General features: G+C 37.9%; 1 protein-coding gene across 2 annotated transcripts; it reads left to right on the top strand.

Moving 5' to 3' along the window:
• Nucleotides 1–1,988: 1,988 nt before the first annotated feature.
• On the top strand, nucleotides 1,989–16,062 carry crispld1a (cysteine-rich secretory protein LCCL domain containing 1a). 2 transcript variants are annotated; one of them, XM_061238392.1, is made up of 15 exons: nucleotides 1,989–2,250; nucleotides 3,370–3,690; nucleotides 9,230–9,348; nucleotides 9,720–9,852; nucleotides 10,150–10,265; nucleotides 10,447–10,547; nucleotides 10,766–10,933; nucleotides 11,548–11,608; nucleotides 11,826–11,895; nucleotides 12,361–12,491; nucleotides 12,808–12,851; nucleotides 12,934–13,006; nucleotides 13,197–13,272; nucleotides 14,325–14,458; nucleotides 15,025–16,062. In XM_061238392.1, the coding sequence occupies exons 2-15, from the start codon at nucleotides 3,433–3,435 to the stop codon at nucleotides 15,074–15,076; spliced, it is 1,536 nt and encodes a 511-aa protein (XP_061094376.1). In that variant the 5' UTR covers nucleotides 1,989–2,250; nucleotides 3,370–3,432; the 3' UTR covers nucleotides 15,077–16,062. The 2 variants fall into 2 exon arrangements, with proteins under 2 accessions (XP_061094376.1, XP_061094375.1); XM_061238391.1 differs by having other exon boundaries at nucleotides 1,989–2,296.
• Nucleotides 16,063–17,380: the final 1,318 nt, after the last annotated feature.

Raw genomic sequence — 17,380 nt, 5'->3', positions numbered from 1 at the left:
CAAAACATTGCACAGCTGTACAATAATTCAAGCTCATTGGTTGAACTAATTACCACAGCCAACGGCATGGGGGTTTTCAATGTCAGTGAGTTCACAGAGAAGAGGGAGGGATAAACAAGGATGCTGCAATTCCTCTCTTGACCTTTAGGAGTCCAAAATTACCCATTGTACCTTTAAGGGAGCCAAATCAATTAAAAATTATTATAATTATTATAATATTATATGTTTTTAATCAGACCATTTGCTATATTTCATTTCATGTATATGTACAATACACAAAACTCACTGTAAATACACTGTTGAGCAGCAACATCACTATAGTGCATGAATTACCAAATTATTACCATGTCCCCAGAGGAGTTACGATGGTGGTTGTGGTTTCAGCTGGGACACTCAGCTTGTCTTTGCTGCCCATGCAGCGGAGCACTTTCACGGTTGTGGTTGGGTCTCTGAGCCACTGACCTACAGAAGACATTTGGCATTGACACATACAGTAAGTTTTCCAGTGTAGTTAATCCCAGTCTAAACCCGTATGTGTATATTGTGTGTGCCAGGGAAAAAAGGTTCTGTGTAAATTTAGGGCATGGAAATTATTTAACAATTCAATGTTTTACAGTGGAAATGCATGAAATATAGGTTATATTAATGCAAAATTGAATGGTTATATTTCTCTATGTTTCTCATTTCAGAGATGGCAAACTAGAATGGTATATATTTTTTCATGATTCAAGTTTTATTGCTTTTTATTTCCTCCTCTTCTGACCTCTATTCTGCTCACATAGCTCAAGAATAAAACAATTGATTGTTGCAGTTTAAAACATCTACCAACCATGATCTTCTATTAGGACCATGTGCAAAGGCAATAGTGTGCTATAGCTAATACTTTCCATGGAAAATACCAATTTATTCCAGGGCTGACCCAGACCACTATATATTGCACATTGTAATATTACATTCAGATATTGGAGGCAGTTGTAATATGTAAAAATGCACCACTTTATTTTACATTTCATTGACATTGACAATTCATTGGTTAATGTCCCATGTAATGCAGTTTCTCGCTGGGTGGTAATCTTAAGGAACCACAACCCTATACAGTCAACAGTACATTCTTGGGAAGAAGGATAACTTTGATAATTTCTCTTGACAATAGCAGCATTGATACATTAGTGTAAAACTAGAGAACCTCCCAAGAGATATTAGTTGTCACACAGGCTGCAGCAGTGTTGTCTGGGTGTCGTAGACAATCTTTGATATAGGCTGGACAAAACAGAACATTCAGATCTGAAGAGCACTCTGGGGAAAGATTGAAATGTGTTTTGAGTTAACAGAGAAGGGGCAAGCAAGCATCTTGAGGCTCTGCTGACGTGTTAACGTGTTAAAATGTGTCCTTGCACATCTCAAAGTTTTTTCCGTTCTTTTTTTCTGCAGCATGGCAACATAACAAGTCACAGTTCCATGCTTCCAGCTGGCTTTAAGCATGTCAAAGACCAGGACCAAATATTACCTCTAGAGTTGGCAGAGATAACAAACATCCTTGATAACATTGGGCACTACTGGATGCAGTGGGCAAAAACTTGTTTCAACTTCAAAGTTCAGTTCTACTTCAAAGGCTTTTTGGTTCTGTTAAAAGACAGGCATTGGGACACTTTTGCTGTAGCCCAGCCTGTATGTGAACCAAAATACTATTCATTAATCCAGTGGAAGACATGCACTACTCAAATTTTAATCAATAAAAACAAAGCCCAAAACTTTGAAAGCAAGTTGCTTCGAGAATAGTATGACAACGAAATTCGCAAAAAAGGGTCACATAAAAAGGGTCATTTAATGTCAACATGGCACTCCACAGTTTGCATAGGTTTACCCCAGATAGGAGCTAGTGGGTTGTCCCCAACAGTGAAATCTGACCGGAGGAATAAACCAAGCATGACTTCGGAGAGGAGTGGTCAAAAAACTTTACGCGTCCCAAAATCCAAATTTAGCATAAAAGTAAAACATGTACTTGAGCTTCTGTGATACTGTAGTTTTCTGCGCGAGACTCCTGAATAATTCAACGAACTTTAATAGCACCCGCGGAGTGTGTGCAAGTATCATATCTTGAGATTGTACAGCAATTGAGTGAAGATTACCAATTCATATGGGCAAAGAAGTTACGCCGGTCAGTTTTGAAGATTTATCTTGCATGCAGTACATGCAGACTGTTACTATCCAACAGCAGGATCACAGAATAATTTACCATCATTGATAAAGGTACAGCAAACATAGCCTACTGTTTTCTCTACGACCAAGGTGAAAGGTAATGAATATTTTACTGATATCTGATTCTGGGGGAAATTAAAATGGCACTTACTATCCGGATGAAAGCCTCAAGCATCACCATTGTAACCAGACACTGCAAACTACTATACTATACTAGTACGTAGCTATATTGTCACGAGTATGCTAAAATAAACTATATCTGCATAATCTTCCAGCTAAATGTCATTAATTTACTAACTTACAATCAATCGATTTCATAACCTCGATTCTGTTATGTGATCTATCCTATACCGATAAAGCAAGTAGGCTACTCAGAAGCTATCTTGACAGTTGCTATTTTTTCACCTCCATAACAATTATCCAATAATTCCTACCCAGTAGCTTTAAATTGGGTTAATATATACGGTGTGATACTATTTAATAAACCATGGAGAGGTGATTGATTTGGGTAACCTTTACGTCTTGAGACTAGTAGCCGAATGAAAAGCTTGTTTTGTAAAAGCTTTAGTTCTGTGAAGCTTGTGGGGTTTCAACATTTTTAACGTTACACTTATTAGAAATGGGCCTTCTGCGCCTTTTGGTGATATCGCATTTGTGTATTTACGATAATAGCACTGCAATTCCTACCTCGTTGTCGTTGGAGAACAGCGTCTGCTAAGTGATTGTAATTACGATGCAATATTTTAAATAAATTACGAGTTTAAGTCCCAAGCTTATTTTGTCTGTTGCTGCTAGTGATGTTCTATATTATCCCGATATAGAATAGTACACAGTGTAAATGAATACAACAATTAACAGCTTTTCCCATTCGGCTTGGATTCATTAAGTAATTACGTTGCGTCCATATGGGAAGAAAAGCATCATCACTGGATGAAATAAACTTGAGTGTAAAACGAGGCTATAAAATTTCTGGCAGGGGAAATCTCGGGCAGGGGCAACAATGACACTGCTTGATACAAACCGACTGCAGCATAATAGTGATGCCTATTCTCTCTACGAACGGATGTAGAACTGTATCCCCTCTAACTGTATCCCATTATTTTAACTTATTTAGCGTTTTTTAAATGTACATTAGCACTCTGACCAATCACTGCATTTTTCCACCAACAGACTAAAAAAAAGACAAAACTTTTGTCTGGAAGTTGATACCAGGGACTTCCACAGTCATTCATCATGAAGTGTGCTTCTCAGGAATGGCTGAGAGGGATGGCGCTGCTATTTTTATCCCGCACAGTTGTCTCAATGGCTATCCCAAATTCTACATATTTGGGGTCGATGCTAGAGAAGTACTTGGATGAAGATGGAGAATGGTGGGTTTCCAAGCAGAGGGGGAAAAGGGCTATCGCTGAAAGTGACGTGCAGGCCATTCTCCATTTGCATAATAAGCTTAGGGGCCAAGTCTATCCACAGGCTTCAAATATGGAGTACATGGTAAGAGCAGGGCATGAAACTGCCCAGTGTCTTTTCACCTCATTTTTCCACAGATTCAATGCTATTTTCTATATACATGCCTTTTTTCTCTTCTGTTTTGCGTTTTGTTGAACAGTTTTGAACATTATCATAAAAAGCATGTGATTCCAGTCCATTTGTTTTAACAGGTGTTCTCCTTGCATGCAATGATTATAGCCATAATGAGGACATCTGTATCTTTGTTTTTAATACAGAAAAAATAACATGTGCTTGAATGTTAGATCTCTCAGCAATGCTCATAAAATGAAATGGTGGCTTATTGATAGACACTGTTTTAATGTCACAGTCAACATGTTTATTTTAACGGTGTAGTACAAATAGATTAGAACAGTTAAAAATGTTAGAAATGTTATGTGACATTAAATAAACATTCTTAGGCAGAATAATTGGTGAGGCGTGTCGTTATATAACTGAGTTGTTCTTTTATTTCTTGCAATGCGGAACGGAAGTGTCCCTCATGCTGGCAGCTTGAGTATAGACATGCTTCAGAAAAAAAACTGCTGATGCAGCAAATGTCCACTAATACAGATCATATTACAGCTTGCTGACTTTTTTAGCTTCAGGGGTACTCCTGGGGAAAATATGGAAAGGTATGCAACTAGGGAACTAGAGGAGAAGTAAAGAGTGGGTAGAAAGTGGGTCACATCAGGATATAAAGGAAGAGCATCATACATTATTTCCACTATGAGCCAACAGGTGTGAAAATCATCATAACACAATCATTTGTAATGCACTTAAAATGTACTGATTAAAAATGATTTTCCTTTAACTGCATGCTGGCCAGTTGAAATGACCATCGTCTTGTGATGACAGAATTTGGGAAATTTTTTATATCTCAAAGGGCGAGTTAAAAATGCCCATAAAAATAATTAGACTTGGTCCAAGGATGTGTGGGTTGAGATTGTGTGGGTCTTGAATGGCAGCCAAAATTGCGTGGTAAAAATATTGTTATTATAATCTTTGTAGTAACTTAACCTTTGAAATCTCATATTGGCTGCCCTAGAGAGTCACATAATGGCCACAGCAGATCTGTTGACCATGGCCATAACCATGTATTCAACATTGCGGGCCAAATATGAGCAGCTCTCTGTACTCTCGGTCCTGAAAATTAGCATGTCAACCATATTAACCTGAGAATATATATCTTCTTATGTGAAGACATGTCTAGATATTATGGATAAAGTTTATTTACATACATATGTACGGTACTTATAGAAAAATGATGATTAGCACAATACCCTGTTTTGACAAAATAAACAGAATATCAAATGTCTCCTTTTAAAATTAGCTTTCCTTGCCTCCTTTCCTTGCTCCTTGCTCCACCCATTGGTGGAGTCAAGGAAAGCAAGTCAGAAATGGAGGACTGGGAAATCTAGAGAATGTGAATTGGGCAAATGGAATGTCCACAGGTTGATCATTTACAGTGTATCTCACACTTTTCAACAAAATACTTAACTGAGTTGTAGCAGTTGTGAATTAAGGCCTGTCCAACTCAATTTAGGTTTGTGACTATAAAAATAAGTTGAAATTGCCAGGTGCAGACCTCCACAATAAAATTGTCGTGAGGCATAGATCAATTATTAATTTTACAATACAATAAACTGCTAAAAGTGAAGGGGTCTGAATACTTTATGAATCCACTGTACGCAATGATATTATAACCCACGTTTCCATAATCCAGGTGTCTCAATCAGGTTATATGCTGATTATGACCTCATGCTGATAAATATAACCAGGTAAAAGCATTTACAAGACCATTTCAATAATCAGACTATTGCCAAGAGAAAGATCAGAGTATTGTGCGCATGTAAACACACCCAGGGACTATTTTGTGCCCAATTCTTAGGGCACCCGAATAGGTAGAAAAATGAGGCAAAGAAGCAAAGGCTAAATAAATGAATACCGATATAGCTTATAATGACCTATGAAAAGGTCAGACAGTAGTCCTAATTTATCATGGTTACAGTGGATGATACTGTATGCAAACTTGAATAACCAACAATCCTTGATAAAAATGTTAATCACAATCACTTTTTCTGCATTGACGTGTACTTGATAGATATTAAAAGTTGTTGTGACACGCATGACAAATAATAGCTATTTACATACTGTATAACATATGCTGCTATTATATGCTATTATAGCTAGCACTTATGATTTAGCAAATAAACATGATTAATTCTGTCCAAAAAACAATGTCTCGCCAAATCGAATCCCATGGATACTACAGTTCATCTACAGAGCTTCATTTGTGGATGGTTTAATCTAGAACTACCAAAAAACTGTAACCTGTAACCACTACACTGTAACCTATCTTAAACACATTGAGGCGACACTTTTCAAGCAAATTGCATTGTTGATTTCAAGTAATATGGCATTCATTGTCCTGCACTTGCTGAGGCTACATATTGCAATAAATAAGTAAACAAATAAACAAATAATTAATTGCACATGTGAACACAGCAGGTTTTTGTGAGCGCTAAGGGAAAGTGATTTGGAAGTCTGGATAGTTAACATGTCCACACATCAGCAGCCTCTCTCTGGCAAATGACCCTTGACAGTTCATGGGGGAACTGTATCCTTTTGCACTTCGCTGGAATGTAGCCAGATGACAAAAACAACTGCTAATGAGGTGCTAAGCTAAATAAACAGTGCAGAGCAAATGACATGGAAGGAAGGTATTTAGGAGAACTGCATTCTCCAATATAGGCTGTTCTCTAAATTACAAGCCATACCAGGCCTGGGAGTGTCTGAATAGTTCATTTATGAGGAGGAAACCTTCCCTGTTATTGCTGCGTGAAAAAATTAAAAATTGACGTTGCTTGAGCACTTTGACATTATTTTCAGCATAAGATGCTCCCTTTGCAAGCAGTAGGATTGTAGGATTTAAGTAGGATAGTTATTTTTTCATTAGTCTAATAGATCGCAGAACAGCTGGAATTTCTGAATTAATTTGCATGTTTATTCTCTTTCTGAAAGCCAGGCTCATGTTGATTTAAGCAAGAGCAAACGGTATGGGTTTTATTATCTAAGATACAACTATAAAAGCGGCTTGGGATGAATGCAATCAGATAATTGATTCAAACTGACATATTTGGCATTATTCTCTGTAGAGAACAAAAAGTTCATTTTGGCAGAATTAGTTCAAGCTGCTTCATATTTGGTGTTCCTATTGCCATTACAGAGGGTTTCATGTGTGCTATTGTGTTCAATAGAAGGAAATATTTGGATTACTTTTAACTAGTGCAAATGCAATTTTGGATCAGAATATACAGAAAACATTAAAGGAGTAACATGTTCTTTGAATGTGACACTTGCCTATTGTATTTAGGCAACAACAAAACAAATGTAATTTTTTGTTATTTATTATTCAGTTATTTAAATGTATTTTAAAACTTATTTTTTAAGCCTAAATGTCCCACTAGAAAAGTTAACCTAACTGTCTGGACGTGGTGATGGTAATGAGAATTAGCTATGATTGACAGACCGTGCTCCCACTTTCCACCCATTGTTGTTTGTTGTTTGTTACCATAGCTGCCTCCATGACACGCGCTCATCTTGAGAGACTGAATTTTTACAATCTAGCTAACTTAGTATATCAACTATCGATAGTTAAGGTAAGGATGCTGACTTATCCGATGGAATTCTTTGCTAGCTAGCTAGCCATGTTAAGCACAACTATAATGTCACCCTATGAAAGTAAACTAGCTAGCTAACTAGCTAAATGAATCTAACCAGAAATAGTCTAATAGTCCTTAAAAGACACAAATTTAAGTGAACCTAAAGTTACTCAAATATTTGCATTGTTTTGCCTAGGGGCCGGCGACACGTTATAAGGGAGGGATTAGGGGTGTGGTTATCCTCATGTGACCCACTACGAGAAGAACATTCTCAACAGTTGTAGGATTTAAGGACGATAAATTTAAAATACTTACTTCCCCAAAACTAAAGAACGGACATATTTAATACTCTCATTGTGTTTGTTCAATGCCGTCTTGTGAAAATTGTATATAAAAACCTAGAAATTATGACCAACCACCACGTGACTCCTTTAACCCTCAAGATGACCTTGTGATTGATTCATAGGTCAAGAAAAACATTGTTTTTAGTCAGCAAAGTGTAATGATGTTGTATGTCCTTTGAATTTCTTTCCTGCACATCAGTCTTCAGTAGAAGCTATGAATGGATTCAGGTAAAACCTGACACAGAAAATACTTGCTTGGAAAATATACAGTGAAAGAATTGTTAGCATCAGCAGTCTTGCTTAGTTGACAATTACTTGACTGAGTCATTGTGGTGATTTAAGCTTATTTTGGCAAGGCACAGCTGGGCATATTGGAAGACTCACAATGGCTGCTGTGGCATGTTTTGCCAAAACTATTAAATAACATTCCAAGAAATCATTTTAAAAACCTTGGATTGGAAAATTAAATTGCAATCCAACCAGCTCCCTACTGCCAGATGTGCATTTTGGGATTAACTTCTAAAACAGGGAACTAAGCTATTTTACGGGGTTGTCGGTTGGGATTTGAAAAATCTATGAAGTCCTGGTCCGACCACCACCTCAGATTAGTTCATATATTTCCGGCCTTGCAGATTGCATGTTTCACAGTCAATGTGGGGAAATGTGCATTTATGCCGCAAATCTCACAAAGCAAAAATAATGTGCTACTTTCTTATTTTAGTATTAAAGAAATAAAATATAGGCCAACTATGTCAGGAACTCGTTATAGCCTGCAGTGCTCCAACTGGAAATATTTCTTAGCTCACTACCTGAACCACACTAAGAGAGAGGGCATTGTAGAAGGCGAGTGGAATACAATGGTTTCCAGAGACATATGGAAAAAATTACACCAGGCCAGCAGGCTGTGGTTGCATTTTTTTTAATTACCATCATCTCCAGAGAAAATAAGCCAGCATCCAGCACAGGAAAAACACCCTGATGTTATTCTTTAAACAAAATATATTTTACAACATAACAAATGTATTCACATTTCATTTGTGTGTAATTCAATTTGTTTTGTGCATCGTCAGAAATTGACCATTTTATAAACTTGATTTGACCCACAATTCATTGAGTTTAATTCTAGCTGTTCTTTTACAGAAAATGGAATGGAAACAAAGATCTAAAGTAATGCGATGTTTTCCAAGCACCATATCTTGAAATATAAACGTTGACTGCAGCAGTTTGTTTACTTATATTATTATTCATATTGAATGTAGTAGAACCCAGGATGCAATAATTCACAGTGATCTATTGATTGATCCATTGATCTACTCACAAGAAACAGCATAAACCAGCTTTTGGACTAATATTTATTTAGCCATACAGCTGCGGGAAAGCTGTGCAGCCATACAGCTGTCAGATGGCTGCACTGCTGGGATCACAGGCTATGAATCTTCAGACTAGATACCCTCTGGTTCGGCTTCGGGGAGTATTGTAAAGAACTACATCAAATGAATCTGTCTGTGCCAAACTTTTTTTTTCTCCACCACGCAGGTTTGGGATACTGAGCTGGAGCACAGTGCTGAGGCCTGGGCAGAGACATGCTTGTGGGAACATGGGCCTGGAGGTCTTCTGCCTCAGATTGGACAGAATCTCGGGGTGCACTATGGAAGGTGTGTGTGTGTGCGTCTCACTTTGAAAGTTGTAATGCTCTTCCTGCAGCAATGGGTGTGATACAGACAAAAAATGCCACTTTAAATATTTTGTTTTCTTTGTTCATGATGAATGAGGTATCAGGTAAATATGTTGAATGTTAAAGCAAATATACTGTGGAAAAGCAATCACCTTATAGCACCATGCAATGGATTCAGTTATCATAGTTTACAGAGATTGATAATAGATTCCAAAGCAGATATCAACAGACCAGATTTGAAAGTTTGAAAGATGTTTGATGAGAATTTGATGAGGAACTGCTGTAGCATTTTGGATGAGTCTGATTATTGGATCTGTCAATGAGGTCACGGATCCTGATTTTTCATTGCAGATACCGGCCCCCTACATCTCATGTTCAATCTTGGTATGATGAAGTTAAATACTATAGTTATCCATACCCACAAGAGTGCAATCCACACTGCCCCTTCCGCTGTTCTGGACCAATCTGCACTCATTACACACAGGTAAATGAAAAAAAATAATACCTTATTCTAGATGTGTCCTCTGTCTGTGTATGCTTTTGCATTTATCGCTGTAACAAGTACAAAGTATAAAATGAGATCACATACCATTATGGCCCGGTATTATCCAAAAAGTGGTATTACATTTCAATGATGTACTTTTAAAGTACTTTTTTCAGAATTGTTGTATTACTCTTTGAGGTCCTTGGTATTTAATGTTTGATAACTTTCCAAAGCTTTTGGTAGATAATTTGAGCTTTTGTTTGTTGTCTTTTGTTTGTTGTTCATAATTCTGCATAGCTTGTTTGGGCAACCACCAGTCGGATTGGATGTGCTGTCAATTTGTGTTACAACATGGACGTGTGGGGTCACCACTTGGCTAAAGCCATTTACCTGGTTTGCAATTACTCTCCAAAGTAAGTGACCAGCATATTTTTGAAACATAATTTTATGTATATTTGCATGCATAATGGTAATTGCACCCTTATAATGTGTACTGAGCTGTATGGGTGTGTGTGTGCATCTGGTCTGATGAAGTTCTGCCCAAGTTATTTGTATCTGGTGTAATCATGTGTATTTTTCTTTGAATCTGTATAGGGGTAATTGGTGGGGACATTCCCCTTACAAACATGGCTCCCCCTGCTCCGCATGCCCTCCCAGCTATGGCGGGGGCTGTAGGGAGAACCTCTGCTACAAAGGTATGACTGAGTAACAAAGAGGAGATGCACTGTGCAGGGAGAGAAACTTCCCACTTCAATATAATTCTGCAGGTTGCCTGTTCATGTACTGCATTTTATAAAAATTAAAATGCTCCATGTTTCTCAGCATCAGAACCATCTGCTTCCCATTGCATGCCTATATTGTTTCAAAAGGGCAGTGGTAAAATAATACTCTTCACTGTGAATTGAATTATCAGACGATGGTGTGGATAGAACCTACTACCCAACAAAGGAAACAGAAGAGAACAACTACATTGAACCTGAGCCGCCAAGAACTGAAGAACCTCCACCAAGGGTTCAGCCTCCAACCGCAGCTCCTAATGTGGACCTGGAGAACACTGAGGCAGGGGCCAAGCCGGAGATGTGTAAGAATGAATCCATGGATTTGTATACAGGCTCTCTCATTTCATCACCTAGGGAGACGGACTGGCAAAGTATCTAATGCCAACCATGTCCATGTCGAGTCTAGAACCTGGAGCAGACAAAGTTTTCAACGGGCTCGAGTGTTGACAAAGAGAAAAGCACGGCTAACCAAAGGAAGTGTTTTCTATTTGCACAAAATTGTGTTGAGGTTCAGCAGGCCCTATCTGTCAAGTTACTGATTTGGCATGGCAGGTTTTTTTATTATATTTCATATCGTGGGCCGCTCTGGCTTGCAGGGAGGTTTTCTTCTATTTTAATAGTGATCTACTCAGTGTATGTTTACATTGGAGAAGCCAAAGGCTTGTGGGTTTGAAATTGCTTCCTCTCGTGAAAAGGGGCCCATGCTGAAAGCTGAGAAACCCTGCTGTGACCAGGCTGAACCCTTCAGATGGAATTCCTAAGCTGGCTCACGAAGCCCCCCGCTCTCCCCTGTGTGGAGCTTAATGGCACGATATTGAGAGATGCTTCAAAACATCCCTGTTATGCAGGGATACTGTTATGCACTATTGCTGTTTCATTAAAATCCGTCAGCAAATGTTTTGTGTTTCTTTTTCAGCTCAGCTTGTAACATGTGAGACAAAGCTACGTGATAAATGTAAAGGGACCACTTGTAATAGGTGAGAAAACATGCTGCAGGCACTTGTATACTGCAGAGCAATATAATGTGCTCTTTCTTCTACTAGAAAAACACCTTCTTCTGCAGATTATTTTTAATGCTAGTATTTTAAATAATTGTTTTGATTATTAGTACATGTCGTTCATTCAGAGAGGCTAAATACTTAAATACGAACAGATATCCAGGGTACTGTGTGAGTTCATGTTGTTTTGGAACAGGTATGAATGTCCAGCAGGATGCTTAGACAGAGTTGGAGGAAAGGTCATTGGAACTGTATATTATGAAATGGTAAGTACCCACATCATTACAGGTGTATCTTGTTTTTATTTTATTGTATTATGGCATTGTTGTCTTCAACAGGCAAAGCTTATCTTTTGGAAGATGGAAGATGACTTTGCAGATATATCGGTATTGGAATGATATTTCTCACACATGGCTGAATCGTTTTGACTTCAGCAGATAGAGAAGATATGATACATACTGGAGACTCTGTACCTATATATCACTAATCCACTACTTGAAATGGACAGGGTCCAAGGGGAAGTGCTTGTTGAAAGTTGTGAGATATTTGAAATGTTGGGTGGTTAATATCATCCATAAATGTTTCATCAACATGAGTAACATGCTGTTCCATCATCTCAAGGAGAATTGGGAGCACAACCTCTTTCTACATTTGCAGTGTTATTAATCAATCAATGAGATTTATGGATGACAGCAAAGGACGATATGATTTTTCCTTTAATATTTTTACAGCAATCCAGCATTTGCAGAGCCGGTTTGCATTATGGAGTAATTGACAATGAAGGAGGCTGGCTGGATGTCACAAGACAAGGCCGAAAGGAGTACTTCATCAAATCCAACAAAAATGGAGTTCAGTCTTTAGGGTAATGGTGATTATGGTCTACATTCTGCCAACATTTTGTCTTGAAATGAAATACAATTGTTAGCTTTTTATTTCTCAAACATAGTTTGGCAGCAGTCATCTATGGTAACTCGCCAGACTGTTTCTTTAGAAAAAGCAAATGACAAATGGCTTTCATATTTTCTATAATGTATAGCATTTGCATTGATAAATTGATGTATGTTGTGCAGAGGTATTCATACATACAGTACCCTATGCTAATTGTATTATATACAACTGCATTGATTGTGTCATCTAACATCAATTCAATTTGTATCAACTGTTTTTTTCATTTATAGAAAGTACCAGAGTGCAAATTCATTTACAGTATCAAAAGTAACAGGTGGGTCCGATTTCAATCTTAGTAACTGAGTGTGTCACATTGGAAACAGTCAGTGTATTAATAGCCACCTTTTCTCCTTCAGTAAAAGCTATCACATGCGAGACTACAGCTGCAGAACTGTGCCCATTCCAGAGGCCTGCCAGCCACTGCCCAAGGTACAGTAAACACAGCTCTGTTTCTCATAGACAAGGCCTTTGAACACAATTCCAGCTGCGCTGAACTGCTCTCCAGGTTGATTAATAAAATGCAAAGCTGTGAATGGCGCCATTGAGGAAGGCACAGCGGCATGCCAAAGTGTCACACTAGTGTATATGAATCACAGTGCCCCTCTTTGTTTCCTTTCAGATTATACTGTCACAGCAACTGCATGCAGGAGAACCCTGACATTGCGAGGGTTGTCGGAACATTAACATATTCAGATGTAAGTGAATTGGCATGCCTGTTAGAGCACTTGCATTTTCCATTTCATGTGGTATTTATTTATTTATTTATTTACTTATTTACTTATTTACTTATTTACTTATTTGTTTATTTATTTATTTTTCTAAACACTTGAATACAGCTCAGATATTACTTGTATCTTGTATCTTCTCCAGTACCACTTCACACTAGGGACTGGAGAAGCCCTTTCGTTACTCTCGAGGATAATGTAAATACATGAAAATCCAGTATCCTAGAAACCTACAGTACCTTGGAAAAAAAAGAGAAACAGAAGAGCCAGCAGAGCTGTCAACATGTTTAACAAAATAGTAAAATATGTTTTTACCTAATAATGAAATATGTTCATAGCAGCATTTTCTGTCTCCAGGCCATTTGCTGCTCAAAAAGTATGAATGGGGCAATTCATTTCAGACTGGACGCACATATTACAAACATTGTCAGTAACTTTCGGTCCAAAATGGCTTGGTGAATTTGATCACTGTTTTGCAGAAAACATTTCTAGGAAAGACACTGAACTTCAGCCAAGCTTTTGAAACGTAATGTCTGTGGAGTACCTGGAGGTTGCATGGATGTTTAAACTAGCTAAAGGCTTCTGCAATGGGCAACAATACAAGATCATTTCTTGCAGTGTGAAATGCTGTTCTACATGAACTGCACATTGGAGCGGCTTTTAAAAGCTTTGATCTTAGATGGTGTAAATAATAAAAACAGCATGTGACAGTGCGTGACTGGAACTGCATTTAAAGCTCATGATTCAGTTCTAAATGTTAACTCTCCTATTGATTTTTGCTCTTCATGTGTCATAACTTTCTACAATTCGCGATCTTGTTATTCCACCACAAAATGTGTTTATTAAAAAAAAAATTAGTTCAATGTTTCATCTTAAATGTCAGATGCAGGGATTTACCAATGAGTGCTTCATTAGGTTATCTTACATAAAGTTTTTGTCTTTAAAAAGTGTATTCCATCAGTATACGGGTACACCACATTTACAGTACATTTTTACATAATTTTTCCTCTCTGTGCTTTCAGATATCCAGTATATGTCGAGCTGCAGTCCATGCTGGTGCCATTGAGAACCAATCAGGTGGCTTTGTGGATGTGATGCCTGTGGAGAACAAAAGGCAGTATACGGGCTCTTATCAGAATGGGATCTACTCAGAGAGGTATGGAGTGAAGCTTTCTGATGGAGAGCAGGGCATGCTGCTGGTCCTGCTGCTGGTGCTTTTAAAGCTCTGCTCACTAGAGCTGCCTGGCAGGCTCTGTCAATGAATAAAGGGCTTGGTTAGTGCCAGCCCACATGGGCAACAGAGGTGTAGAGATAGAGCTGCCTGCTTTCTGTAAGTTCTGTACTAACTAAAATAAAGAAAGGCTGATTAACAGTACAACCAGAGACAGAGAGAGAGAGAGAGGTGGGGAGGGTGCACTGTGCCATGTTAAACGTATCACCCATAAGTACAGTATCATTTTTTATCACAGTCCAAATTACACCTTGGACAAATGTTGAAAACTTGGTTCTTGAATATTGGTTTTCTATAAGTACACTAAACTAGGCCAATGTCTTTCAACTTAATGAACCCTTTCAAAAACAATAATTAAAAGACTGCAAGTTCAGGTTTGTCTTTGTTCTGTATCGGCTTGTGTTAAATTAATGCATTACTTATTTGTTTAGAGAATATGTTGTTTTTCCCATGGCTGAAACACTGATGTTCGATATTGTTCTTCCTCTCAGCCTGCAGAATCCTCCAGAAGCCAAGGCTTTCCGAGTTTTTGCGGTCATTTGAGTACATGCAGCGGACACTTATTCTCAGTTTCCTTCCACCTGGGCTGCACTGAAAACAAGACCTGCCATCATTTCCATAATGTTAATTGAACATAGAAAAATCGACATACATGGACATTATATACATTGCTGTCATTGCCAACTGGCTTTGTCTTATTTTTCAAAAGAATCATGATGTCAAACTTTCAAAAATAACAAAATAATTTCTTGTAAATAGGTTGAATGTCTTCCCTGTTGTATTTAGTATATTTCTTGCTTACAAACTTCCTGCATGCAGTAACGTACAATAAAAGGGACAGTGCATAAGTAATATTATCAATCTAAGCACTTAAATATAGGAATGTGTTATATCAGTCTGTAATTGATGAAGCCTGTCACAGTGGCTACATGTTCAGGTTAGACTCATGCTGTATTGCAGGTGCTCCTGAATGGTGCTTAAATGCGTATAGTTTTAATGATGTGTGATTCTAAGCAGCGGGATGTTGTATTATGGAATATATCATCATGTTTTTATTTTTATATTTTTATGAATAAAGTTAAGTGAAAGGATGCTGCTAAGTCTTAAGTTGTATTTCAGAGCAGATGACTGCTATTGCAGTCTGATTCAGCAGTAGCCTGGTTGGTAATCCTGCAGGTCAGGAAGTATAATGCTAAAGAAGAGTCTTTCTAAAAAGTTACGTATATCCAGCATGTGGTTTCGTCATTGCAAACCTTCTGGACAGTTATTTATCATATATAATGCATTCAATTGTAATAATGTATCCATTGGAAAGGTGTTTTAAGAATAAATATGTATTTTGCTTGAAATTGGAGGAATGCTATAGACTTATATTTGCCTATTTATATGACAATGTTCAGCTGATGTTTCATTTAAGCATTTAAGATATGCATTCTTCTGGTTGCCTGAATTAGTGATATGTACTATGTACTACCTCACATGTTTAGAATGACCTTGTTCTATTTGCAATAAAATACTTTTAAATAATATATTTTTTAAATTCATTTCTATCACAGAGACTGAAAGGCAGTGGACAGCAGATAGATACCCTTTGTATTGCTTAGTAAATATATTATCAAATGTAGATGATTCAATCAGTAACCATCATTGGCAACTGCAGGAGGAAAGAATAATGCATATGCTTTTCATGAAAGAATACCAATATCATCTTTAACCATGCACAGTTAAACAGGTGAGTAGCTAAGCATTGACCGCATATTACGGGCCAATTGTCATGCAACACAGAGCAGAGGAACCAGAAGCAGATACAGGGGTGTGAAAAAATGGCAGGTTTAATGCAAATGAAGGGGCAGCGGAATAAAAAACCAGGCCAAGATCAGGGGGTCAGTCCATACAGGCAAAGCTGATCCAAAAGAAGAGTCCAAAAAGCAGGCAGGGGTCATTAACAAGATAAACAGAAAACCAAAAACCAACCGGACAGAATGCCACAAGGGCAAGGGCTCGGGGGCTTGGTACTCAACAGCAGGACAAGACGAACTAGCAAGGTGCAACTGAAAAGGACAGGTATAAATACACAGGGGAATGAGACAAACTAGGCGTGGCATGGGAGTGAGGGCGGTCTAACAAATAAACATCCAGTGAGACACATGAAAGGGTAATAGCACAATAACGAGGGGGGAACGAAAACGCGGACTGGATTCACAAAGCCACACATGGAATACAAACGGCTCTGGACTAGGGAGTAGACAATTGCACAGAATCAGGAGATGTAGAGATACGGAGAGATAGGTGCGAATACTTCACTGAAACTAAGCAAGTAATCAGTGATAGAATAGGGAGGCAGAGTTACAGAACAGAATTGAAACTGGAGATGCGTTAGTAAGTTAGTTATGTGATTGTTATGTCCCTGTGTTCTGTCCTCTGTTAGTTTCATTGTTCATTATCATTATTCTTGTAATTTATTCTTTTTCATATTTCCTGTCTGGTGTTCTGTTTATATTCATTAGTCTTTGCACTCGTCTTCCCCTGTGATGTCTGAGTCTGAATGTTTACTAGCCCAGTCACTCCCCTGTCTGTGTGCCCCACTATTCGGGTGTTTATGGTAGTTCTGGGGTTCAACCTTCCTTCCAATCTTGCATTCCTTACTTCCTGCTTTCTCTCCATTTCATGTTTGTACATAGCACTAATATACTAATCTCAATTGTAAATTGTACAGTACTAATTATACTAACAGACTAATATGTTTGTCAAACTAACAAACTAACATTCACTAGTTTTGGGTATTTGTAATTTAAATCACTTAACTAACTTACTAACGGATCTCCAGATTCAATTCTGTTCTGTAAC

Source organism: Conger conger, chromosome 4 (genome assembly GCF_963514075.1).
Source record: "Conger conger chromosome 4, fConCon1.1, whole genome shotgun sequence".
Taxonomy (NCBI): domain Eukaryota; kingdom Metazoa; phylum Chordata; class Actinopteri; order Anguilliformes; family Congridae; genus Conger; species Conger conger.
Note: the sequence above shows the minus strand (reverse complement) of the source record. Positions and strands in the feature narration are given on the sequence as shown.